Genomic DNA, 25363 nt, shown 5'->3' on the forward strand with positions numbered 1-25363 from the left:
CAATAGATAACAAAGAATACACTGTTGGGGTTTTTATAGACTTAAAAAAAGCATTTGACACTATTGACAATAATTTATTAATGGATAAAATGGAGAGATATGGTTTTAGAGGAGTAGCATATTCATGGCTCAAGAGCTACTTAGATGAATGATATCAATATGTACAAATAAATAACATTAAATCAAAACTAATGAAAGTCACTTGTGGTGTTCCACAAGGCTCAGTGCTTGGACCTAAGTTGTTTATATTGTATATGAATGATATCTGTACAGTGTCTAAATTGTTAAAATTTGTTTTATTTGCTGATGACACTAGTTTATATTGTTCTGGGACAAATTTGGAACAGCTTCTGAATATAGTGGAAAGTGAATTGAATGTGTTAAAGACATGGTTTGATATTAACAGGCTATCATTGAATTTAAATAAAACAAAATTTATACTTTTTGGAAATCGAAAAATTGAATGAAGTTAAAATTATGATCAATGATGTTGAAATAGAAAGGGTGAATGAAAATAAATTTTTGGGCGTAATAATTGACCATAAATTATGTTGGAAACAACACATAAGTAATGTGAAAACAAAAATGTCTAAAACTATTGCAATATTGTTTAAAACCAAAGATATTTTGAATAAACAATCACTCTATATATTGTATTGTTCTTTCATAGTTCCATATATGACTTACTGTGTGGAGGTATGGGGAAACACATACAAAACTAATATTAAACCAATATTCATGCTACAGAAAAAAGCTTTAAGAATTATAAATCGAGTGGATTATTATGCATCAACCAAGCAACTATTTACCAAACTGCAGGTTTTAAAATTCAGTGATCTAGTCGATTTTAATATTGCACAGATAATGTACAAAGCACAAAAAAATTTACTTCCAAACTCTATTCAGGGGCTGTTTGAAATAAAAGAGAGCAAATATGGACTTAGGAGAACAGGTATATTTAAAAAAATAAGAGTAAGGACAAATCTAAAAGATAGGTGTATATCTGCTAAAGGGGTACAGTTGTGGAACAGCTTTGATAAAGATTTAAGAATGTGTTGCTCACTCGACAAATTTAAAAAAATGTTTAAAAATAAGGTGGTCAGTACTTATTAAACTGAGGATTGATTATTATTATGTATGAAATGTTTTTGACATGTTGATTTGTTTTTATTATTAAATTTCCTATTTTTATTTATATGTATATGTATATGTGTGTATGTGTATGTAGATGTGTATGTATATATATATATGTATGTATGTACAGTATATGTGTATGTATATGTATATATGTATATTTATATATATTATGTACACACACACACATATATATATATATATATACTGTATATATATATATATATATATACAGTGTATCACAAAAGTGAGTACACCCCTCACATTTCTGCAGATATTTAAGTATATCTTTTCATGGGACAACACTGACAAAATGACACTTTGACACAATGAAAAGTAGTCTGTGTGCAGCTTATATAACAGTGTAAATTTATTCTTCCCTCAAAATATCTCAATATACAGCCATTAATGTCTAAACCACCGGCAACAAAAGTGAGTACACCCCTAAGAGACTACACCCCTAAATGTCCAAATTGAGCACTGCTTGTCTATTTCCCTCCAAAATGTCATGTGATTCGTTAGTGTTACTAGGTCTCAGGTGTGCATAGGGAGCAGGTGTGTTCAATTTAGTAGTACAGCTCTCACACTCTCTCATACTGGTCACTGAAAGTTCCAACATGGCACCTCATGGCAAAGAACTCTCTGAGGATCTTAAAAGACGAATTGTTGCGCTACATGAAGATGGCCAAGGCTACAAGAAGATTGCCAACACCCTGAAACTGAGCTGCAGCACAGTGGCCAAGATCACCCAGCGTTTTAAAAGAGCAGGGTCCACTCAGAACAGACCTCGCGTTGGTCGTCCAAAGAAGCTGAGTGCACGTGCTCAGCGTCACATCCAACTGCTGTCTTTGAAAGATAGGTGCAGGAGTGCTGTCAGCATTGCTGCAGAGATTGAAAAGGTGGGGGGTCAGCCTGTCAGTGCTCAGACCATACGCCGCACACTACATCAAATTGGTCTGCATGGCTGTCACCCCAGAAGGAAGCCTCTTCTGAAGTCTCTACACAAGAAAGCCCGCAAACAGTTTGCTGAAGACATGTCAACAAAGGACATGGATTACTGGAACCATGTCCTATGGTCTGATGAGACCAAGATTAATTTGTTTGGTTCAGATGGTCTCAAGCATGTGTGGCAGCAATCAGGTGAGGAGTACAAAGATAAGAGTGTCATGCCTACAGTCAAGCATGGTGGTGGGAATGCCATGGTCTGGGGCTGCATGAGTGCAGCAGGTGTTGGGGAGTTACATTTCATTGAGGGACACATGAACTCCAATATGTACAGTGAAATACTGAAGCAGAGCATGATCCCCTCCCTCCGGAAACTGGGTCGCAGGGCATTGTTCCAGCATGATAATGACCCCAAACACACCTCTAAGACGACCACTGATTTATTGAAGAGGCTGAGGGTAAAGGTGATGGACTGGCCAAGCATGTCTCCAGACCTAAACCCAAAATAGAACATCTTTGGGGCATCCTCAAGCAGAAGGTGGAGGAGCGCAAAGTTTCGAATATCCGCCAGCTCCGTGATGTCGTCATGGAGGAGTGGAAAAGCATTCCAGTGGCAACCTGTGAAGCTCTGGTAAACTCCATGCCCAGGAGAGTTAAGGCAGTTCTTGGAAATAATGGTGGCCACACAAAATATTGACACTTCAGGAACTTTCACTAAGGGGTGTACTCACTTTTGTTGCCGGTGGTTTAGACATTAATGGCTGTATATTGAGTTATTTTGAGGGAAGAATAAATTTACACTGTTATATAAGCTGCACACAGACTACTTTTCATTGTGTCAAAGTGTCATTTTGTCAGTGTTGTCCCATGAAAAGATATACTTAAATATCTGCAGAAATGTGAGGGGTGTACTCACTTTTGTGATACACTGTATATATATATATATATATATATATATTTCTCTTTTTGATAATTATTTGTGTTGCTTATAAACAGAAATGAAAAAATTGTATAAGTATTAAAAAGGGTAGTCAAAATAAGCTAAAGCTTCAGACTACACCTTTTCGGTTAGTACAAATATGAATGTATAAACAACATGGATGTAGAAATGTTGAAAAAGGAAAAAAAATGAATGAATGAATGAATGAAAAATGAATGATAGTTATGAATAATGAGTAACATGTCAGTCATTGATGCACTGACTCAGACACTTACCTTCAGATTTTCTTTTATTAGAGTAGGTGTTCTTTACACAGCATGCAGGGTGATTATAAATGTCTGTGTTTCTAATTTATACAGTAAATTGCCAAAAGTATGTGGACACCTGAACATGGCTTTGTTGGACATCTCATTTCAAAATGGCAGATATTACAGCTTTCTTCTGTTGGAATTTTTTGTAATAATTTGAGCATTTGTGAGGTCAGGCAAGGATGTTGAACGAAAAATTCCTGACTCTATGCCAAAAACATGTTGCCACAAAAATGACCTTTTATACACCTGTTAGCAATGGGTGCGGTTAAAATACCTAAACTTAATATTTAGGGTAGATGTCCACATACTTTTGCCGATGTGAATGTGTTATCAGTAGTCAGTGTGCAGATTATGCAAGTGTCAACTGTGAGTGCATCAAAAAAATACAGTAACCAGTAACCTTCTGCTTACTAGTCCAGTACTTTAACCACTAGGCTACTGCTTGAATGATGCAATAGCTGCACTAAGCAAACACACAATCTATCATGGTATTTACAACATTACATAACTTTTCATGTCCACCATCTGCAGTGTATCTACCTGCACAGGTTAACCAGGACAGTGGTAGCTTAGCATTCAAGTTCTAAACAACATCTCATCAAAAAGATAATCAGAAATATAAATTCTTTCACCCTTTTATTGAGGGTTTAGCACAGCGGTCCCTAACTGGACCATTTTCATATAAGATATAATTTTCCGCACTATAAAACAGAAAATCAGTGTGAATCTGCAATGAGACGCTGCTTCCACATGGTGGTGATTAGGGACAGCAACATTCAAAGAGTTTTGGAAATGTAATTGCTCTTGTAGCATCTCTAATTATTTATTCTTTCTGTGTGGCCCGGTAATAAATGACTAGATACCGGTACACGGCTCGGTGGTTGGGGACCACTGACTTAGCAGACACTTTTATCCAAAGTGATTTACAACAGTGACTGAGTCCAGTACCTTAACCACTGAGCTTTTACTGCCACTGTAATATACATACTGCATCCAAAACCATTTATCTGGTAGAATAGTTAAGTCCTATAATGCCATTTAACACCATTAGTTACTGAATAAAGTTGTTCATATAAAAAGTTAGATTTACTGCATTCATTACAGAGTACATGGAACAGTGATCTTTTGACAAGGTCTGAGAAAAAAACCACAATGATTTATAATCTTCTGCTATTCCTCTTTTTCTCTCTTTTTCGGTTTGTCAGCATAAACAACAGCACCAACACACATAGCGGTGCCAATAACAGCAGCAACACCACCTAAAGCAGCAGCAGCACCAGCAGCACAACAAGCAACAGGTACACCAACAACCAGAAGTGCAACTCCACCAATAAAAATATATGCCCCATACTTTCTCATGAACTGACTGAATCCACTTTCAGGTTTTTCAGGAGTTTTGTTTTGAGCCTCTTCTACCTGTGATCTTAATATATTTATTTCTTTTTGTGTCTGTGTAACCCTTGCTTCGGTCTCTCTCTTTATATTTTTAATTTCCTCTTGTTTTTCCTGTTTAATTCTTGCTTCTGTCTCTCTCTTTGCATTTTCAATTTCTTCTTGTCTTTGTTTTTGTTCTCTTTGCCTTTGCTCTTCTTCCTCCTGCATCTTTCTCTCTTCTTCCTTTCTTTTAAGTCTGGCTGCTTCCTCAAACATCTCATTTGAGTAGCAGCTCCCTTCATTCTCCACCATTCTGTCGATCTTCTCTAACAGCTCACTGACCTGCTCTCTGTTATTTTTATCTCTGTTGTTGAAGACGTGATATCCACCTCCACACTTCTCTACAAACTTTTTTAAAGATTCATTCTCATTAATGAAATTCTTTACATTGTTTTCATTTTCATCATCATATAACTGATCTCCATAAGTGAATAGAATGATTGTATATTTTGCCACTTCATCTCCAAATAACATTTCAGTTTTCTCAATTATTACCTCTTCATGTTCTGTGAATCTGTCACTTATTTTGAGAACCATGAGAAAAGCGTGAGGTCCTGGACTGGATAAACAGATACTTCTTCCTATCTCTGTCACTAACTCTTTATTTAACACAGAAGTATCAAAGAACCCTGGAGTATCAATCACCGTCACATTCTTGTCACCAACACGTCCACTATAAGCTTCACTCTTCCTGGTTACAGATTTTGAACTCAATTTTGATTTGAAACATTTCTTTCCCAGGATGGTGTTTCCTGTTGCACTCTTGCCAGCACCAGTTTTCCCAAGCATGACGATTCTTCTGTCCGATCTGTTGCCACTGCTGTTTGATGTGATTTTCTCTTTTTTTCTGCGTAGATGTGTTGCTGTTTGATGAACATATGAGGTCAACTTAATGACAAAAACTTTGAAACATCTTATTAAACTGAAGAATAACTCACCTAATTTCAGAAATTTCTGTACAACTTTTTTAATCAGATCGTTCACTTGTTTAAGTGACTCTGTCATCTTGTTGTTGAAGACGTGGTATCTGTCCTCATATTTCTGCACCAGCTTCTTCAGAGCGTCTGTCCTACTGATGAATTTCTCTATTGTCTGTTTATCGTCCTCCAGTTCATCTCCCCTGGTGAAGAGGATCCAGGTTTTCTTCAGACGATCTTCTCCTAAGAGATCCTCAATCTGCTCCACAGTTCTTCTCTCTTCTGCAGTGAATCTGTCTGCCTTGATGACCAGAAGATACGAACAGAATTCTGATTCACATGAGCTGAGAACATTCTGACATTTCTGTCTGATCTGTTCATCACTCAGTTCTGTGTCACAGAATCCTGGAGTATCATAAACAGTGACCGGGAGTCCACATACAGTGTCACATTCTTTCTGAACATCTTGGGTCACAGATGTGGCACTCTTAAATGATGTAAAAGCTCTTCGTCCCAGTATTGTGTTTCCTGCGGCACTTTTTCCTGAACCTGTTTTTCCAAACAGGACAAAACTGATATGTGGTTTCTTGATTTTAACACCCATTTCAGTGGGGCAGCCGATTTCTAAAGCAGACTACAGCTGTGGAGAAAAGACTGATCTCACACACACACACACACACACACACACACAGTACTTGAACTGAAGGTTCAATATGACTGGATGTGTATAATCAAAAGTGTTAAATAGAACAATTTGTTTGAAGGTTGTCAGGTTAATCATTATTAAATGTTACAAACTGACAAGTTGGCGACAGTTGTATTAACAGATTATACTCTTAACAACAGTTTAGGAACATGAAATAAGAAAATAAAGAGACTTGCTGCCACCATTTGCTAATCACTGCTTCTTGGTGCAATAAATTGTTGAAGGAGAAAATGCCAAATTAACTTGAGTAGTTTTCTTTTACACAAAAAAGAAATTAATAAAATGGTTTGATCTCTGTGACAGATGAAATTTGGAGCATTTGTATGTTTTTCTAATCGCTTTTACTTGCAGGTTTTTTTATTCAAATTTTTTTTATTTACTGTTTACAAAAAATAACCAGAGATAATGAAATGTTGAAGCTTACCTGATAAGAAGATATTTATAAAAGCAAAGATCAAATGTAATCTCTGTGTTTGCTGGTGCTTTCGTTTTTACACAAATGTTAAACCCTCCCACAGATATGCTGCGTGCTGAAACCTGCTGAAGCATTAAACAGATGAACAGATCATTTATATAGAATCTCTTGAATTATTCACCAAGTGAAACTCTTTTGCATCAGTGTGGAGCTGCTTGACAGTAAACAGTCATTTCATATCAGAAAACAGCCAAATTTACTTAGATCAGGGGTGTCAAACTCATTTTCACCGAGGGCCACATCAGCATTATGGTGGCCCTCAAAGGGCCGATTGTAACGTATCCTGCTGTTATTGCAGTCTGTTGTTTTTCTTGGAGGCTGAATTCTGCATTATATTGTCCTCCTTTACCACAGACACGGCCTCATAACACAAGAGACGCTACTGGTTTCTCTTCCTGAAGCACAAACTTGTATTCACTTTCATTACATTCCCTTTTTCTGCTTAATTTTCTTACTTATCTTCTTGTACATTTTGGGATTATGTGTAAATATTTCTTAACATCATCTACTAGTGAGATGTGTCACTTTGCAGGTCACAAAATTAGGCATTTTGAGAGATGCAGTTTATGTAGGATTTTACTGTGTATTTTAAGACAATTGTTCAACCCTTACTAATAGTTTATCCCCCTTTCTCAGGTGGACAGACAGACAGCTCCCTTCAGAATACAGTCGGTTTATTTGCTCCCCAGCTGTGTGATACACTGTGTGCATCAAAATGAAGTAAAAATACAAACAATAAAAACAATAAAGAACCTAATACAGTAAAAGCACACAGCTGTAGTCAAGTGTTACATCTGGTACAATATGAGATTTAACCAAACGTAAAATAACATTAACGAGTTAGCATTTTGTGTAAAAATACAAATTGCTATAGTAACGCTAACGATTGTATTTAATTACGGTAAAGTTGTAAATAAAACGCTGTGATATACTCACTAAACATTTACAAACAACTGAGAATATAAACGCCACTACGTACAGAGGATGCTTTGGTATTATACTGCAAGATAATTTATTATTGTTTACATTACTGACTACGCTACCCCGCGTTCTTTTGCCGTAAAAGTCACATGGCTTCTCAGCGAAGGTCAAAGTTAGTTGCCATGACTACGATGTCAACAGTTGCCACTTAAAGGCGCAATAAATGATAAGTGAACTCAATAAATTATAAGCGCGTCTCAGTAACGACTCGAACCATCACAACAATCATTCAGTCGTTTAAGCTCTCGCGGGCCACAGAAAATGACGTGGCGGGTCGGATCTGGCCTGCGGGCCTTGAGTTTGACACCCCTGACTTAGATAAATTGTACACAAAGATAAATTAATACAAATTTTTTTTTAAATAAAACTAACAAGTCTGTGTGTTCAAAAAAGGGTTTTCTCCAAACATCTGTGCTGCACATTTGCCCAGGAGTTTACATGCAACAAACTTCAGTTTACTTGAGCTTAATATTGGTCAAAATAATTTTTATTTCTGGTCATATCTATGATTGATGTGCCCATGAAATTTGGCTTTAAATGTACTAAATATTAAATGTTAGTTTTTCCAAAGAAAGAACAGAATACCTGATGGATATTACACTGAATTAAATAAATCATCCTGACTCGGGTCATAAACAAATTAATATCAATAGTTTTTAATACGATGATAATATTACCACATTTCAAACATGAAACAACATTTCTATTTCTTAGTTTTTTATCTTTTCTTGAAACAGGAAGTCTGCGCCTCTGTGTGACGCAGATGAAATTCGGAGCGTTTTTGTTTGTATGTTTTTCTAATCGTTGTTTCTTGCAGGTTTTTTTTCGCGATTTTTCTATTTACTATTTACACAAAATAACCAAAGATGATGAAATGTTGAAGCTTACCTTATAAGAAGATATTTATAAAAGCGAAGATCAAATGTACTCTCTGTGTTTGATAGTGCTTTCGTTTTTACACGAATGTTAAACCCTCCCACTGTTATGCTGCCTGCTGAAGCGCTGAACAGATCAGCTCCTGCTGGTGTTTTTTTTATCTGTTTTTTTACTGCCTCTGTCTGTTCATTGGTTTGCTCAGTGATGTCATCATCCTCACTAAGTTTAACCCTCTGCTGCTCCCCTGCTCTTTGTGACTCCCTGTTCTCTTCATTGCAGTGGCATAACAAGGAGCTCATGGGCCCCTGTGCAAAAAAATTATTTTGGGCCCCCCTCAACAAATGACACACACACACACACACACTGGGTTTGATCCCCACGTGTGGCATTTTTGTGTGGGTTTCCTCCGGGTGCTCCGGTTTCCTCTTACAGTCCAAAGACGTACGAGGTGAATTGGAGACACTAAATTGTCCATGACTGTGTTTGATGTAACCTTGTGAACTGATTAATCTTGTGTAATGAGTAACTACTGTTCATGTCATGAATGTAACCAAATTGTAAAACATGACATTAAAATCCTAATAAACAAATAATGCATCAGCAAACACACAAGTTTACAGTCTCTGTAACTTGATCGTCCATGCCAAAACATCATACCAACGTTTTCATTACAAAAAAAAAATTTTTTACCTTAAACTCTCTCTGCAGAACAGAACAGACAATCCATGTTGGTCACGTATCCCAATACACTGATTTACCCATATTCTTTTTTTCCCCCCGTTTTCTTACTGCATATTAGGACATGAATAACATGGATGACCGTTTGGTGATGATGTTTACTAATATGTGGATGCTGTGCACAGCCTGCAAAAGAGCACAACCTGTGCTAAATACGTTTTTAATTTAAACAATATTCATAATCTTGGTCTTACAAAAAAAATCATTCGATTGAATGATTACATAAAATACTTAGACAACATTAGCAAAGTTAATTAATAAAGTACATTTTATATACACAAATCAAAGTGCTTTATGTATGTTAAATAGAACAGCATAAATGATTGGAATATGGCCAAAATTAAAAAATAAAATAAGTGAGAATTCCACATGCTGCTAACTGTCTTTATCTGTATTCCTGTATATTTTTTATATAATTTATAGTTAGTATATTTTTGTGTTTAATGTTTGCTTGTATACTGGATTTATAATGGAGAGATACCATCACTGGGGACCACATTTCTTGTGTGTATCCACATACTTGGCCAATAAATCTGATTCTGTTAACTCTAAAACTCCAGGTGTACCCTGAATGCAGTGTTGCCAGATTGGGTGGTTTTCCTCTAAATTGGGCGGATTTTGTTGTAAATTGGTGGGGAAAATTTAGGCTGGTTTGTAATCATTTTAGCAGCTTAAAATAAATTTAAAAAAAAACTAGGGCTGGGCAATTTTCACGATTAATTCGAATCAACGTTTTCACCCGATGTTAGAAATGTGACAATCGCGATTGTTTACATACTTTATATTTTAATTAAAATACCAACATATCACGAGGTTGAAACTGAATCAGGTCAAAGTCCAAAACCAGAGGATAAACAGACAGGCAGAAAACCAATACAGTTAAAACAGTAAACGGAAAACAACAAGGGTCGTACGCGGTAACGACTAGATTCAGAAATAAGGAGCGCAAACACAATCGGCAATATTTCACAAGGGGACTCAAACAGAAGAGTTTATATAAGATTCATGGAATTGAACACAGCTGAACTGAATCAAAACACCAGCGACTGAGGACATGTGATAGTCATGTGAGAGTCCATGGGAGCTGGGAATTGTAGTCCATATTGTTAGAAGGAGACCGAGCCCTCTCCATCCTCTCCCCAGTCACAAGAGGACAAAATCTGACTGCTTACTCGATGTCCCCCAGTGTAGATACTGATACAGACTCACTTCATTGGTGGAAACAGTACACAGGCTTGTGTTCCTTTTAAGAAACCTGTAAAGAGCATTGTGGTTTTGCACTTTTCCTAATGTAAGGAGGTTTTTCTGCACATTATTTAAAGTAAAAGTTGTTTGTGAGCTGTTCTTAAAAAGAAATATAGTTAATTAAGATTTCTATTTTGTTTTAATTATTGTAATATTGTTATTGTTATAATTATAGGTAGTGCAGTTACTATTTTTGCACTTCTGCAGTCTTTTAAACTCAAATGCAAAAAAAGAAAATGTAGTCTTTTTTTCAGTTTCATTATACAAGAACACAAAAAATTACAATTGGAATCAAGAATCGTTGATGAATTTGAAAATCATCTAGATTTTTTTTTTCTTTTTTGCAATATCTATCAGTCCTACATCCAATCCGTATAGTTAAAAGTTTGACTGATCGGTTATTCTGGTCCAAAAGACACCGTCACCACGCCCATTAATACAGTGATTGATATGGCAACGGAATAGGCTTTTGTTAAGTTTATTCTTATTTACTTGAAAAGGGTTGTGTGTTCTATCATAAATAATGTATGTTAAAACTTGGTAGGCTCCTTCAAAGACATGCAAGCAAAAATAATTTGTCCTTTATCATTTATAATGACTGATCTGTACATTTTAAGATATTGATCTGTAGGTCATGGTGGTTTAACTAGTGGTTTATTATTTTTGAAATGCTAAACATTATCTGCTTATTCTGTGTGGTTTTTCATGCATATTTGGCGGATTTTGAGAAGGTATTTGGCTGGAAACCACTGTTGCAATCTGGCAACCCTGCTTGAACGTGTGTAGCCGTGTTTTACTTCCGTTTCAACTGACTGCAGCAGGGCGTCGATTCTTCCTCTCAATAATAACCGAACATGTCGCTTCCAGGTAAAGTAATTAAGCCTGAATAACGTTTAAACACCAATTGAACACGTTTTATTCATTAATACGTCTATAAATTACTCTTAATAAATAAAATATTAGGTCACGATTTTACTTTCGGTTTCAGCCGAACCTGCCCGAGTAAAAACACTGATTTTTAGCTCCAAATAATGATGAACACGTATAAGAATGTTCTATTGTTAAACTGTTTTACTTGTTTAGTGTTTGAGATGTTTGATTGTGTTTTATTAATCGATACTCTCATTGTTTGGTTTGACTGTTACACATAACGTGCAGAATCTATCAGGTGGAAATCAAACCGGTGTTCTGTTGATTTGATTTGTCCTGCCTTAGTGCAGATTTATAGTAAATACTTGTAAGTTTTATAGAGTTATTCTTAGTAGACTATAGGCAGCACATCTCGATGGATCTGTTTCTAGTTATAAACTATAGGTAGCAAATATCAATAGAAGTGTATCTTATTATAGGTAGCACATCCTGATAGATGTGTATTTTATTATAACTAGTGGTAGCACATCCTGATAAATGTGTATTTTATTATAACTAGTGGTAGCACATCCTGATAGATGTGTATTTTATTATACCTAGTGGTAGCACATCCTGATAAATGTGTATTTTATTATACCTAGTGGTAGCACATCCTGATAGATGTGTATTTTATTATAACTAGTGGTAGCACATCCTGACAGATGTGTATTTTATTATAACCAGTGGTAGCACATCCTGATAAATGTGTATTTTATTATACCTAATGGTAGCACATGCTGATAGATATGTATTTTATTATAACTAGTGGTAGCACATCCTGATAGATGTGTATTTTATTAAAACTAGTTGGTAGCACATCTTGATAGATGTGTATTTTATTATAACTAGTGGTAGCACATCCTGATAGATGTGTATTTTATTATACCTAGTGGTAGCACATCCTGATAGATGTGTATTTTATTATAACTAGTGGTAGCACATCTTGATAGATGTGTATTTTATTATACCTAGTGGTAGCACATCCTGATTGTGTATTTTATTATAACTAGTGGTAGCACATCTTGATAGATGTGTATTTTATTATAACTAGTGGTAGCACATCCTGATAGATGTGTATTTTATTATAACTAGTTGGTAGCACATCCTGATAGATGTGTATTTTATTATACCTAGTGGTAGCACATCCTGATAGATGTGTATTTTATTATACCTAGTGGTAGAACATCCTGATAGATGTGTATTTTATTATAACTAGTGGTAGCACATCTTGATAGATGTGGATTTTATTAAAACTAGTGGTAGCACATCCTGATAGATGTGGATTTTATTAAAACTAGTGGTAGCACATCCTGATAGATGTGTATTTTATTATAACTAGTGGTAGCACATCCTGATAGATGTGGACTTTATTATAACTAGTGGTAGCACATCTTGATAGATGTGTATTTTATTATAACTAGTGGTAGCACATCTTGATGGATGTGAAATCTTATTATACACTATAAGTGTTAGGGTGCCTGCGGTAGCTGGTGAACTTACCCCGGGTTCCCGGCGAAGGAGGCGTTACAGACCCAAACCCAGCAAGGCCTCTAGTAGGAGAGCGGCTGATTAGGGCGATTGCCTGCAGCTGCACCTGGCTTATTTAATCTGCCAGTGTGCAGCAGCGGGGGTCGCACCTTTGTTTGTGTTGGCCTGTGTAAGCCCGGTGGCGAGAACGTCCTCTCGCTCCCATTTTGACAGGGAAAGACGGTAGCCCGAACGGTGGTTTATGTCGTTCGGGATTGTAAAGCGCTTTGCTGAGGTATAGTCCTTTCATTTCTTTCATCTTAGGGAAAGTGGTGCGATTATGCTCAGCCCTCGCGCTGCCCGTTTGTTTATAGCTTTGTGCTAAGCTCCCCTGTTGCTAATAGCAGGACTTCAGCGTCTGGTGCCACGCTTGGTCCAGACGCTTATCTGTTCTTTGTGCCTTGTAGCTCTCTAACCTCTAGTGGGCGAGACTGTAGCGCGAACGCCCAGCATCGGAGCGATCGGGGTTCGCGCCTCGCTCTCATTCATTTTTTTTTCTTTTTCTTTTTCAGCCCCCCAGCGCCTCTTAAGCGCATTTGCCTGGGCTGTTGTTATCCTCCGAGTAGCGAAACTGTAGCGCGAATGCCCAGCATCGGAGCGACCGGGGTTCGCGCCTCGCGTTCATTTATTATTTTTGTATTTATTCTTTTCAGTTCCACAGCGCCTCTTAAGCGCGTTTGCCTGGGCAGTTCTCATCCCCCGGTTGGCGAGACGGTAGCGCGGACGCCCAGCATCGGAGCGATCAGGGTTCGCGCCTCGCTTTCATTTATCATTTTTTTCTTTTTACTGTTTCAGTTGCCTGCGGAACCTGCGGCGCAATCGGGGTTCTCCCGACTGCTTTTTGTTCTGGTTTTGTCTTTTACTTTGTCTTTTATTTCATAAAATAAATAAAATTAATTTTTTTAAAGAATCTGCACCTTGGGTCCTTTCTGCCTCATAACAGAAAGGTGCGACCAGTAATATGGACCCCGCAGATTCCTCCCCGGTAACTGACATCTTGCGCCACCAGGGGGTGGCTTTGGGCCGGCATGAGCTAGCGCTCACAGAGCTGGCACAGCGGGTAGGCGATCTTTACCTGCGTGTGCCGGCTACTGAGACCGGCCCAAGCCATCATGGCCATCTTCCTGGCCCCCCCGGAAATTCCCTGGGGGGCGAGACCCCTATTCCGCCCCCCGAGCGATTTTCAGGAGAGGCCAAAAAGTGCCGTGGGTTTCTCCTACAGTGCTCGTTGGCCTTCGAGTTACAGCCATCACGCTTCCCCACAGAACGCTCCAAGGTGGCCTTTATTATTTCTCTTTTAACAGGCCGAGCCTTGGAGTGGGCCACTGCGCTCTGGGAGCAGAACGCTCCCGAGTGTTCTTCTGAGGGTGCGTTTAGGGGTGCCCTCAAAGACACCTTCTTTCACCCCTCTGGAGGGCGGGAAGCAGGGCCTAGGCTACTTGAACTCACACAGGGCCATCGGCCGGTGGCGGATTATGTCATTGAATTTCGCACCCTAGCCGCTGAATGCGGTTGGGGCGAGGGGGCGTTAACCGCCATTTTTCACCGGGGCCTTGGGGAGAACATCAAGGACGAGTTGGCCACTCGTGACCTCCCCACCACTCTTAGCGCCTTTTACTCACTGGCCACCTCCATCGACACTCGCCTCCGCCAGCGAATGCAGGAGCGAGGTGTTCGACCCTCTTTTTCCGGGCCTCAGGGTTCGTCCAGACCGGTGTCTCCTGATCCTGAACCCATGCAGTTGGGTTCCACTCGAGCGACTGCACCTCCGTCTTCGAGCCTTCCTCCTCGTTCACGGAGGCGGTTAAACGAGTAGGCCACTCTCGATTCGGGGAGTTGGGAGTGAGCCGTTTAAACATCCTCCGCCATGGCTTGTTCCTACAGGCCCAGCTGCGTTGGGGTTCAGGGGACACCAACCTAAAGGTCTGTGTGGACTCTGGGGCCGTAGAAAATTTTATTGACATCAACTTGGTACGCGGCTTGGGGATCGAGGTTCAACCCCTACCGACCCCCATCTCGGTTTATGCCGTTGATGGCAGGGCGGTTAGGGGTAGCCCCATCACGCACCAGACCCAACCTCTTACGTTGCGTCTAGGCAGCCACGAGGAACACATCACATTTATGGTGACTTGTGTTCCTCACCTCCAGGTGGTGTTGGGCTACTCCTGGTTGACCAAGCACAACCCTCAGATCGACTGGGCCACCGGTTCGATCTTCATCTGGGGAACTCGGTGCCGGGATGCTTGCCTCCTTCAGGCGGGTACGACTGCCGCATCGTTGGACCCTAAGATGGAGCTCCCGGACCTGGCCCAGATACCAGCCGTGTACCATGACCTGCAAGAGGTTTTTAGCAAGTCCAGGGCGCAGGACTTGCCCCCCCATAGACCGTTCGACTGCGCCATCAACTTGTTGCCCGGCACTTCTCCTCCTAGGGGGCGCCTTTTCTCACTCTCCGGTCCGGAGAAGGTCGCTATGGAGGAGTACGTGCGTGAGGCACTTAAACAGGGGTTCATCCGTCCTTCTTCCTCCCCGGCCGGGGCGGGGTTTTTCTTTGTAGCAAAGAAGGACGGCGGTTTGCGCCCCTGTGTCGACTATCGCGGTCTTAATGCCATTACGATCAAGGATCGGTACCCGCTGCCGCTGATGGCCACGGCTTTCGAAGCCCTCCAGCGAGCCACTGTTTTTACCAAACTTGACTTACGCAGCGCGTACAACCTGATTCGGATCAGGCAGGGGGACGAGTGGAAGACCGCGTTCCTCACACCCACTGGCCACTATGAATATTTTGTGATGCCTTTTGGGCTGATGAACGCACCGGCGGTCTTCCAACGGTTTATCAATGAGGTCCTACGGGAGACCCTTGATCGTTTCGTCTATGTATATCTAGACGACATTTTGATCTTTAGTCGATCCATTGACGAGCATATAGGGCACGTCCGACGGGTTCTCCAGCTATTGTACGATCATTGTTTATTCGTCAAGCTGGAGAAGTCCGTATTCCACGCCCCATCAGTGTCATTCCTGGGGTTTATCGTGTCACAGGGCGCCCTGCGCATGGATCCGGCTAAGATCCAGTCTGTGGAGAGTTGGCCTACTCCAAGTTCTGTCCGCCAAGTGCAAAGGTTTCTGGGCTTTGCAAATTTCTTCCGGCGATTTATTCAGAACTTTAGTACAGTCGCCGCTCCCTTGACGGCCCTTACTGGCAAGGGGCCTTTTAAATGGTCGGTGCCGGCCCAACAAGCCTTTGACAGGCTTAAGTCTCTGTTGACCACTGCACCGGTTTTGCAGTTGCCCGATCCTGAGGAACCCTTCGTTGTCGAAGTGGATGCCTCTGAGGTCGGGGTTGGGGCAATTTTGTCCCAAAGAGCGGGCCCTGAGAAGAAGCTACACCCTTGTGCCTTCTTCTCGCATCGCCTGACTCCAGCCGAGCGGAATTACCCGGTTGGAGACAGGGAACTTTTGGCCATCAAGTTGGCCCTTGACGAGTGGCGCCACTGGCTCGAGGGAGCTAAACATCCCTTCCTTGTTTGGACAGACCACAAGAATCTGTCGTTCATCCAACAAGCGAAGAGGATGAACTCACGTCAGGCTCGGTGGTCTCTATTTTTCGGACGCTTCCATTTCACGCTGTCCTATCGGCCGGGCTCCAAAAATGGTAAGCCGGATGCCCTGTCGAGACAGTGGGAGCCGACCAGACCGGAGACAGAGCCTGATCCCATTCTCCCTTCGACCCAGATTGCGGCCCCAGTGACCTGGGGAATATCTAAGGTCATCCGGGATGCCCAACGGGCAGAGCCGGACCCCGGTGGGGGACCTCCTGATCGACTGTATGTCCCCTCTACAGTTCGCCGTCAGGTATTTGAGTGGGGCCATGCATCCCCTTTTGCGGCGCACCCAGGCGCGACTAAGTCCCTGGTTCTGTTGCGCCGAAGATTTTGGTGGCCGGGGATGGAGAATCAGGTACGTGACTTTGTCCGTGCCTGCCCTGTGTGCGCTTTGAATAAGAGCACCAGAGAGCGCCCACGTGGGCTTCTCCACCCGTTGCCAGTACCCTCTAGACCGTGGTCCCATATTGCTCTGGACTTTGTGACAGGTTTGCCAAAGTCCAGGGGATTCACGGCGGTGCTGGTAATCGTAGACCGGTTCACCAAATCTTGTATATTCGTTCCACTGCCCAAGCTGCCATCCGCCAATGACACGGCTCAGATCATCCTGCAACATGTGGTAAGAGCACATGGGGTCCCCTCTGACATTGTGTCGGATCGGGGCCCGCAGTTTGTGAGCCAGTGTTGGCGGGCCTTTTGCCAACTTATTGGCGCTACGGCTAGCTTATCCTCAGGCTACCATCCTGAGTCCAACGGGCAGTCGGAGAGGTTAATTCAGGACCTGAGCAAGATGCTCAGGTGTTTAACTGCAGGGAATCCGGCAGCATGGGCCGATAAGTTGTTGTGGGCTGAGTTCGCCCACAATACCCTGCATCACTCGGCTTTGGGTATGTCACCGTTTGAAGCTCAGTTCGGGTACCCTCCTCCGCTCTTTCCAGAGCAGGAGCAGCAAGTGGCGGTCCCGACGGTACAGCTTCATATCCGCCGCTGCCGCGCCGCCTGGCGCAAAGCAAGGAGGGTCCTTTTGGCCACCCAGCGCTCCATGAAGCGCAATGCTGACCGCAGGCGGCAACCGGCTCTCACTTTCCGGCCGGGTCAACGTGTCCTCGTCTCGACGAGGAATCTCCCCGTCAGAGGTGCCCCACACAAGTTGGCACCCAGATACGTTGGTCCGTTTAAGGTGGTCAGGCGGATAAACCCGGTGACCTATAGGTTGGAGCTTCCTCCCAAAATGAAAGTGCATCCAACCTTTCATGTCTCACAACTCCGACCATTTATGTGCGGAGGAGTTAGACCCCCCCCACAACCCCCCGCCCCTCGTATCATCCAGGGTGCCCCTGCCTTTACGGTGCGTCGCCTCCTGAGTAGCAGGAAGGTGCAGGGTAGCACCCAATACTTGGTGGATTGGGAGGGTTACGGCCCCGAGGAGCGTTCATGGGTACCGGCTCGTCAGATCCTGGACCCTGAACTGATCCGCGAGTTCCGTAGGAACCAAGCAGCGGGTCTTGGGACCTCGGGAGCTGTCCCTAGGGGGGGGGGTACTGTTAGGGTGCCTGCGGTAGCTGGTGAACTTACCCCGGGTTCCCGGCGAAGGAGGCGTTACAGACCCAAACCCAGCAAGGCCTCTAGTAGGAGAGCGGCTGATTAGGGCGATTGCCTGCAGCTGCACCTGGCTTATTTAATCTGCCAGTGTGCAGCAGCGGGGGTCGCACCTTTGTTTGTGTTGGCCTGTGTAAGCCCGGTGGCGAGAACGTCCTCTCGCTCCCATTTTGACAGGGAAAGACGGTAGCCCGAACGGTGGTTTATGTCGTTCGGGATTGTAAAGCGCTTTGCTGAGGTATAGTCCTTTCATTTCTTTCATCTTAGGGAAAGTGGTGCGATTATGCTCAGCCCTCGCGCTGCCCGTTTGTTTATAGCTTTGTGCTAAGCTCCCCTGTTGCTAATAGCAGGACTTCAGCGTCTGGTGCCACGCTTGGTCCAGACGCTTATCTGTTCTTTGTGCCTTGTAGCTCTCTAACCTCTAGTGGGCGAGACTGTAGCGCGAACGCCCAGCATCGGAGCGATCGGGGTTCGCGCCTCGTTCTCATTCATTTTTTTTTCTTTTTCTTTTTCAGCCCCCCAGCGCCTCTTAAGCGCATTTGCCTGGGCTGTTGTTATCCTCCGAGTAGCGAAACTGTAGCGCGAACGCCCAGCATCGGAGCGACCGGGGTTCGCGCCTCGCGTTCATTTATTATTTTTGTATTTATTCTTTTCAGTTCCACAGCGCCTCTTAAGCGCGTTTGCCTGGGCAGTTCTCATCCCCCGGTTGGCGAGACGGTAGCGCGGACGCCCAGCATCGGAGCGATCAGGGTTCGCGCCTCGCTTTCATTTATCATTTTTTTCTTTTTACTGTTTCAGTTGCCTGCGGAACCTGCGGCGCAATCGGGGTTCTCCCGACTGCTTTTTGTTCTGGTTTTGTCTTTTACTTTGTCTTTTATTTCATAAAATAAATAAAATTAATTTTTTTAAAGAATCTGCACCTTGGGTCCTTTCTGCCTCATAACAATAAGTAGCACATTTCAATAGATATACACTATATTGCCAAAAGTATTCGCTCGCCTGCCTTCACACACATATGAACTTGAGTGACTCCCGTTATTAATACATAAGGTTTAATATGATGCCACCACCTTTTGCAGCTATAACAGCTTCAAATGCTTTCCACAAGGTTTAGGAGTGTGTTTGTCTTCCAGAAGCACATTTGTGAGGTCAGACACTGATGTTGGATGAGAAGGCCTGGCTCACAGTCTCCGCTCTAATTCATCCCAAAGGTGTTCTATCAGGTTGAGGTCAGGACTCTGTGCAGCCCAGTCAAGTTCTTCCACACCAAACTGGCTCATCCACGTCTTTATGCAGCTTGTGTACTGGTGTGCAGTCATGTTGGAACAGGAAGGGACCATCCCCAAACTGTTTCCACAAAGTTGGGAGCATAAAATTGTCCAAAATTTATTGGTATGCTGAAGCATCAAGAGTTCCTTTCACTGGAACTAAGGGGCCGAGCCCAACTCCTGAAAAACAACCCCACACCACAGTCCCCCTCCACGAAACTTTATACTCGGCACAATGCAGTCAGACAAGTACCGTTCTCCTGGCAACCGCCAAACCCAGACTCGTCCATCGAATTGCCAGACAGAGAAGCGTGATTCATCACTCCAGAGAACATGTCTCCACTACTCTAAGTCCAGTGGCAGCGTGCTTTACACCACTTTACATCACTGCGCTTGGTCATGTAAGAGTTGGATGCAGCTACTCGTAGGGCTGTCGCGGTGAAAGAATTTCCCCTTGCGATATTCAGCCTGTCTCAATATCGCGGTATGCGGTTATATCGCCATTTTTTGTGTTTTTGAAAATTACTTAATTTATCTGGTTTTTAGAGCTATATAAACAAGCTTTATTGTTATGCTATATTATTGCTTTATAATGACAAAGATGAGACAGCTTTAAGACCAATGAAATGCGTGTTTATTGTTAAATACAGAACAGAGCAGGGATGCGCGTCTTTTCTCTATTAAAAAAAAGGTTAAAATTTAGCTTCTAGCCTAGGCTAGATATACACTGTGAAACAAAAAAAAGTGTTTAGGATAAATATTTTAAATGCACATCTAATCAAAATATGGTAAAAAAAAAAATAGAATAAAGAATAAAGTCTGTAAGAGTTTAAACCTGCGTTCATGCGCGCTAGAAAAACCAACACGTTCATCTGATGTGGTTTAGAGAGGATCTGAGTGGGGTAGTGATGTTCCCCTCGGCACTAAAACTCTCTCTGATGGTGCTCGTTGCACTAATACACGTGTACTGTACCTGCATGCGACTTTAGAGATCAGAGGAGATCTAGCATGGTTATCGCGCCACTATTAACTATCTATTTAGTAGGTATAATTAACATAACAATATATACTACATTTCAAGTTATTATTCGTTTCAATACATTTTTATTCAACGAAAAAATACATTTAAATCATCCCAGCAAGCCAGCAAGAGAGTATCTGCAGGCTGCAATGCCATATTAACCGTCATTAAGTGTTTTAGTACGCCAAGGCTGTTTAAATATAGTCTAAATTACAAGTATTTATTGAGTGTGAATTTAATTTAATCATTAATGAACTTGCCTATAATTCTTGTTGCGATTGTTTACATTTTAAAACACAAAGTCTGACACTCAGCAGCAACGGATGCGAACAGGTTGCGGGAAAATGACGCTCTTAGCTCATTTTCATTATGAATTTATTTAACATTTATTACGTCCGATGTAAGCGAAAAACAAGATGGACCCTGCAACAATGAAAAAAAAAAAAAGAGAAGAAAGAAAGAAAAAAACGTGAATATCGCGGTGATGCGGTTGCTTGGCATGCCCTGCGGTTGGCTGGTCTATACCGCGATATTTCAAAATTGCGGTTAGCGCGACAGCCCTAGCTACTCGGCCATGGAAACCCATTCCATGAAGCTCTACACACTGTTCTTGAGCTGATCTGAAGGCCACATGAAGTTTGGATGTCTGTAGCGATTGACTCTGCAGAAAGTTGGTGACCTCTGCGCTCTATGTTCCTCAGCGTCCACTGACCTGCTGATTGTACGTGGTACCACTTGGTGGCTGAGTTGCTGTCGTTCCCAATCGCTTCCACTTTGTTATAATTTGGACTTGTTGCACAGGTGGCATCACGGTACCATGCTGGAATTCACTGAGCGACCCGTTCGTTCACTAATGTTTGTAGAAGCAGTCTGCATATCTGGGTGCTTGGTTTTATACACTTGTGGCCATGGAAGTGATTGGAACACCTGAATTGGATGGGTGATTTGGATGGGTAAGCGAATACTTTTGGCAATATAGTGTATACCTTATCATAGCACGGAATAATAAGCATTTCACTTAAAGAGTCGAAACAGGTAAGTAGGATTAATGGACAGAACACCGGTAAATCTGTGTATATTTGTATAACTGGTTTAAACCATTGTTTATTTTTTTATATTTCCCAAGGGGTGAAAGATGGGGGCCCAGAGAAGCCAAAACCATCAGGAAGACACAGTCCGGATAAAGATCGTCCAAACAGTAAGAAACACTGTGCTATTCTGCTATTTGCCTGAAAAACGGACCCATAAAGTTTGGTGACTTTTTAGAATTGTCATCAAACATCAAAGTGCTAGTAATAATAATAAATTTATTTTATATTATATATTTTAATTGTATCTTTTCACTTTATATGAGTATTTCCACAGGCATTAACAGGTCTCCTTCAGTCTGAAATGACTTATCATCTTAGAATGACACCTAGATTTATGACTTCTCTAAAAGAAGGGAGTGGGGGCACACAGACCAATTTACAAGAACCAATTGGACCGGCCTAAAAAAGAATGAAGGAAAAAATACATGAGTGAGCTTTAGGTTTCCATCACATGATTGTGGGAGGACTGTACTTCCCATTGGCTGCGTTCACCAGAAACCACTGTCATTGAAAAGGCGCGGTAACCAGACAGAGAGAGGACATTTTTAGATTCCAAATCGAATAAGCAGCTGGCAAATAAGGAGTCAACCTTGAGATTATTATGAAAACATTCTGGCCATGAACAGGCTTAATAAATCAATTGACTCAATTTTTCAATTCATTAAACAAACAATTAAAATATCTAACTTACAGATAAGGGTGAGTCCTGCTTCATCATTGTCCAAACAGGGAGGACAACGTTTTAAAACTTTTGAACAAACTTTACTGAAGAGACACGATTGATCAACCCATAAGTGTATTGAAGTTTAATAAATATTAAATAACTTTTTTATAAATAATTTATAATAATAAATAGTAAATATTTTATTAGGGTTCTACACATATACACCGATCAGCCATAACATTAAAACCACCTCCTTGTTTCTACACTCACTGTCCATTTTATCAGCTCCACTTACCATATAGAAGCACTTTGTAGTTCTACAATTACTGACTGTAGTCCATCTATTTGTCTACATACCTTTAAAAAAAAAAAAAAAAAGAAAAAAAAAAATGAAGAATTTGGAGTGGCCTAGTCAAAGTCCAGACTTGAATCCGATTGAGATGCTGTGGCATGATTTTAAACAGGCCGTTCATGCTCGAAAACCCTCCAATGTGGCTGAATTAAAACAATTCTGCAAAGAAGAGTTCAAAATTCCTCCACAGAGATGTGAAAGACTCATCGCCAGTTACTGCAAATGCTTGATTGCAGCTGTTGCTGCCAAGGGTGGCACAAGCAGTTATTAGGTTTAGGGGGCAATTACTTTTTCACATAGGGCCAGATTGGTTTTGATAGCTTTTTTCCCTTAATAAATGAAATCACCATTGAAAAAATGCATTTTGTATTTACTCAGGTTTGAAATTTGTTTGATAATCTGAAAAATGTTTTTGAAAAAAGTATGACAAAAAAGCAAAAACCAAAAAAATCTGTAAGGGGCAAATACTTTTTCACAGCACTGTATATACACTACTCACAAAAAGTTAGGGATATCTGGCTTTCAGATGATATTTCAGGATGAACCTAAAATGCATTCTAACCTTTACAGGTGAACTTAATGTGACCTCCTCTAAACTTTTGAATGCACATGTCCAACTGTTCAATGTTTCAGTACTTTTTGGACAAATTGCTGTTCTTTAACAAGGAGCTTAATGGCAAAATTCACAACAGGTGTTTGATCCATGAATCAACCAATACATTTCCTGGTTCAATTAGAATTGGTATTTAAACAGTCCTCCATGGATGACAATGCTCCAGCTCATCAAGGTCACATCATTAGGGAATGGCTGCTGGAGACTGGGGTACCACAAATGGAGTGGCCTGCACTTTCTCCAGACCTGAATCCTATAGAAAACCTATGGGATCAGCTGAGTCGCCGTGTAGAGGCTCGTAACTCTGTACCCCAGAACCTCAATGACCTGAGGGCCGCCCTTCAAGAAGAGTGGGATGCCATGCCTCAGCAGACAATAAGTCGACTTGTGAACAGCATGAGACGTCGTTGTTATTAAGTTATTGAGACATTGACATTATTTGTTGGGGTTTACCCACCACTGTTGTTGGCTTTTGTTTCAGTAAATTGTTTGAGATGAGGAAATCACCATTGCATGCCTCTACTTAAATGCCCTACTTTCATGACATAATGAAACTTTTTACGTTGTCCATAAATTTAATCAGAAAGCCAAATACCCCTAACTTTATGTGAGTAGTGTATAGATTAACTTGGAGTTACACTACAAAAATATCCAGAATTGGTACAAAGTGTGTTAGACCTCATGACACAGTAGATGTGTAGGAAAAAACAACATATTAGTATGGCACAGATAACCTTTATATTTCACGTATTGTACCATTATTACAGTGTGCATGAGGAGGATGGTGCTGGTGGGGAAGACTGGAGCTGGTAAAAGTTCATCAGGAAACACCATCCTGGGCAGGAAGTGCTTTGGAGCTGCCAAAAGCGCATCATCCGTTACCAAAGAGTGCTGGAAGGAAACTGGAGAAGTGGCTGGACGTGAGATCATTCTGGTGGACACTCCTGGTTTGTTTGACACAGATATGTCTGAAACTGAACTAAAAAAGGAGATCAGTAAGTGCATAAACATGACTGCGCCGGGACCTCACGCCATCATCCTGGTAATCTCTCTTGGTCCATTCACCAAGGAGGAGAATCAGTCAGTAGAGAAGATCCGAGCCATTTTTGGTGAAGAATCAGTCAAGTACACTACAATACTGTTCACCAGAGGTGATGAACTGGACAGTTCAATGGAGGAATACCTCAGCAGAGCAAACAAGGACCTCAAAGATCTCATTAGTAGGTGTGGTAACAGGTATCACGTCTTTGACAATACACAAATGAACGACCGCATGCAGGTTCTGGAGTTCCTGGAAAAGGTAGACAACATGGTTTCTGCAAATCAGGAGCAGCATTTCACTACTGACATGTACCAAGATGTGGAACAGGAGCTCAGGATGAAGGAGGACGAGCTGAAGAAGTTCTATGAGCAGAAATTAAGAGAGCAGCAGATTCAGCTGGAGATGAAGTTTCAGGAGGACAAAAGGAAACTGCAGGAGACCATCGATGCACTTCAAGAGTCTGATCAACAAAAAGAAAAGAAAATCAAAGAGCTGGAGGGTCTGGTCAGGCTGAACGAGCGGAGACTGATCGAGTATAAACGATATTATGATGACAAGTTCAGCGCAGCAAGACAGGAAGCAGAAGAAACTGAGATCAATGAGAAGATCATGATGCAGGTTTTAGGGAAAATCAAAAGCTTAATCCTGGAATAATGTGGATTTTTATGTAGCATTTTTTTATGTTTACCACAAAAGAGCGTTCCCAACAGTGTGTTTGTAAGGGCATTTCCAATCAAATCAGTTTTCTGTGAAGATGCACAAATAGGCAAAAATATGAGGAATATTAATATCAATAGCAGAAAATATTCTAGCATTAAATTAATTAAAAAACATAACATATGGAAACGTAATACATTTGGTCAGGTCCTCCACAGGACCACCACAGAGCAGGTATTATTTAAGTGGTGGATGATTCTCAGCACTGCAGTGAAACTGACATGGTGGTGGTGTGTTAGTGTGTGTTGTGCTG

General features: G+C 41.5%; 3 protein-coding genes across 4 annotated transcripts; 2 read left to right on the forward strand and 1 right to left on the reverse strand.

Moving 5' to 3' along the window:
- Window positions 1–3290: 3290 nt before the first annotated feature.
- Window positions 3291–8830, reverse strand: LOC134335046 (GTPase IMAP family member 8-like). 2 transcript variants are annotated; one of them, XM_063017425.1, is made up of 4 exons: window positions 8732–8830; window positions 6812–6924; window positions 5703–6335; window positions 3291–5627 (listed from the first exon to the last, which is right to left on the reverse strand). In XM_063017425.1, the coding sequence occupies exons 3-4, from the start codon at window positions 6283–6285 to the stop codon at window positions 4501–4503; spliced, it is 1710 nt and encodes a 569-aa protein (XP_062873495.1). In that variant the 5' UTR covers window positions 6286–6335; window positions 6812–6924; window positions 8732–8830; the 3' UTR covers window positions 3291–4500. The 2 variants fall into 2 exon arrangements, with proteins under 2 accessions (XP_062873495.1, XP_062873485.1); XM_063017415.1 differs by having other exon boundaries at window positions 6812–6927.
- Window positions 8831–11509: 2679 nt separating this feature from the next.
- Window positions 11510–25047, forward strand: LOC134300412 (GTPase IMAP family member 7-like). Its single transcript, XM_062985102.1, has 3 exons — window positions 11510–11569; window positions 21758–21829; window positions 24119–25047. The coding sequence occupies exons 1-3, from the start codon at window positions 11557–11559 to the stop codon at window positions 25045–25047; spliced, it is 1014 nt and encodes a 337-aa protein (XP_062841172.1). The 5' UTR covers window positions 11510–11556.
- Window positions 23499–25047, forward strand: LOC134302063 (GTPase IMAP family member 7-like). The gene is made up of 2 exons (XM_062987077.1): window positions 23499–23754; window positions 24119–25047. Exons 1-2 carry the CDS (start codon window positions 23499–23501, stop codon window positions 25045–25047), a joined length of 1185 nt encoding a protein of 394 aa, XP_062843147.1.
- Window positions 25048–25363: the final 316 nt, after the last annotated feature.

The sequence above is a fragment of the Trichomycterus rosablanca genome, chromosome 2 (assembly GCF_030014385.1).
Source record: "Trichomycterus rosablanca isolate fTriRos1 chromosome 2, fTriRos1.hap1, whole genome shotgun sequence".
NCBI lineage: Eukaryota > Metazoa > Chordata > Actinopteri > Siluriformes > Trichomycteridae > Trichomycterus > Trichomycterus rosablanca.

Excerpts from the sequence above, each read along its gene's own strand:
- LOC134302063 (XM_062987077.1), top strand. The coding sequence starts at position 23,499 with ATGGATGACAATGCTCCAGCTCATCAAGGTCACATCATTAGGGAATGG. Across the intron at positions 23,755-24,118 it reads ACTTGTGAACAGCATGAGAC|TGTGCATGAGGAGGATGGTG; the intron begins GTCGTTGTTATT and ends CCATTATTACAG.
- LOC134300412 (XM_062985102.1), top strand. Across the intron at positions 21,830-24,118 it reads GGATAAAGATCGTCCAAACA|TGTGCATGAGGAGGATGGTG; the intron begins GTAAGAAACACT and ends CCATTATTACAG.
- LOC134335046 (XM_063017425.1), bottom strand. The coding sequence starts at position 6,285 with ATGGGTGTTAAAATCAAGAAACCACATATCAGTTTTGTCCTGTTTGGA. Across the intron at positions 5,628-5,702 it reads ACAGAAATTTCTGAAATTAG|CAACACATCTACGCAGAAAA; the intron begins GTGAGTTATTCT and ends TTCATCAAACAG.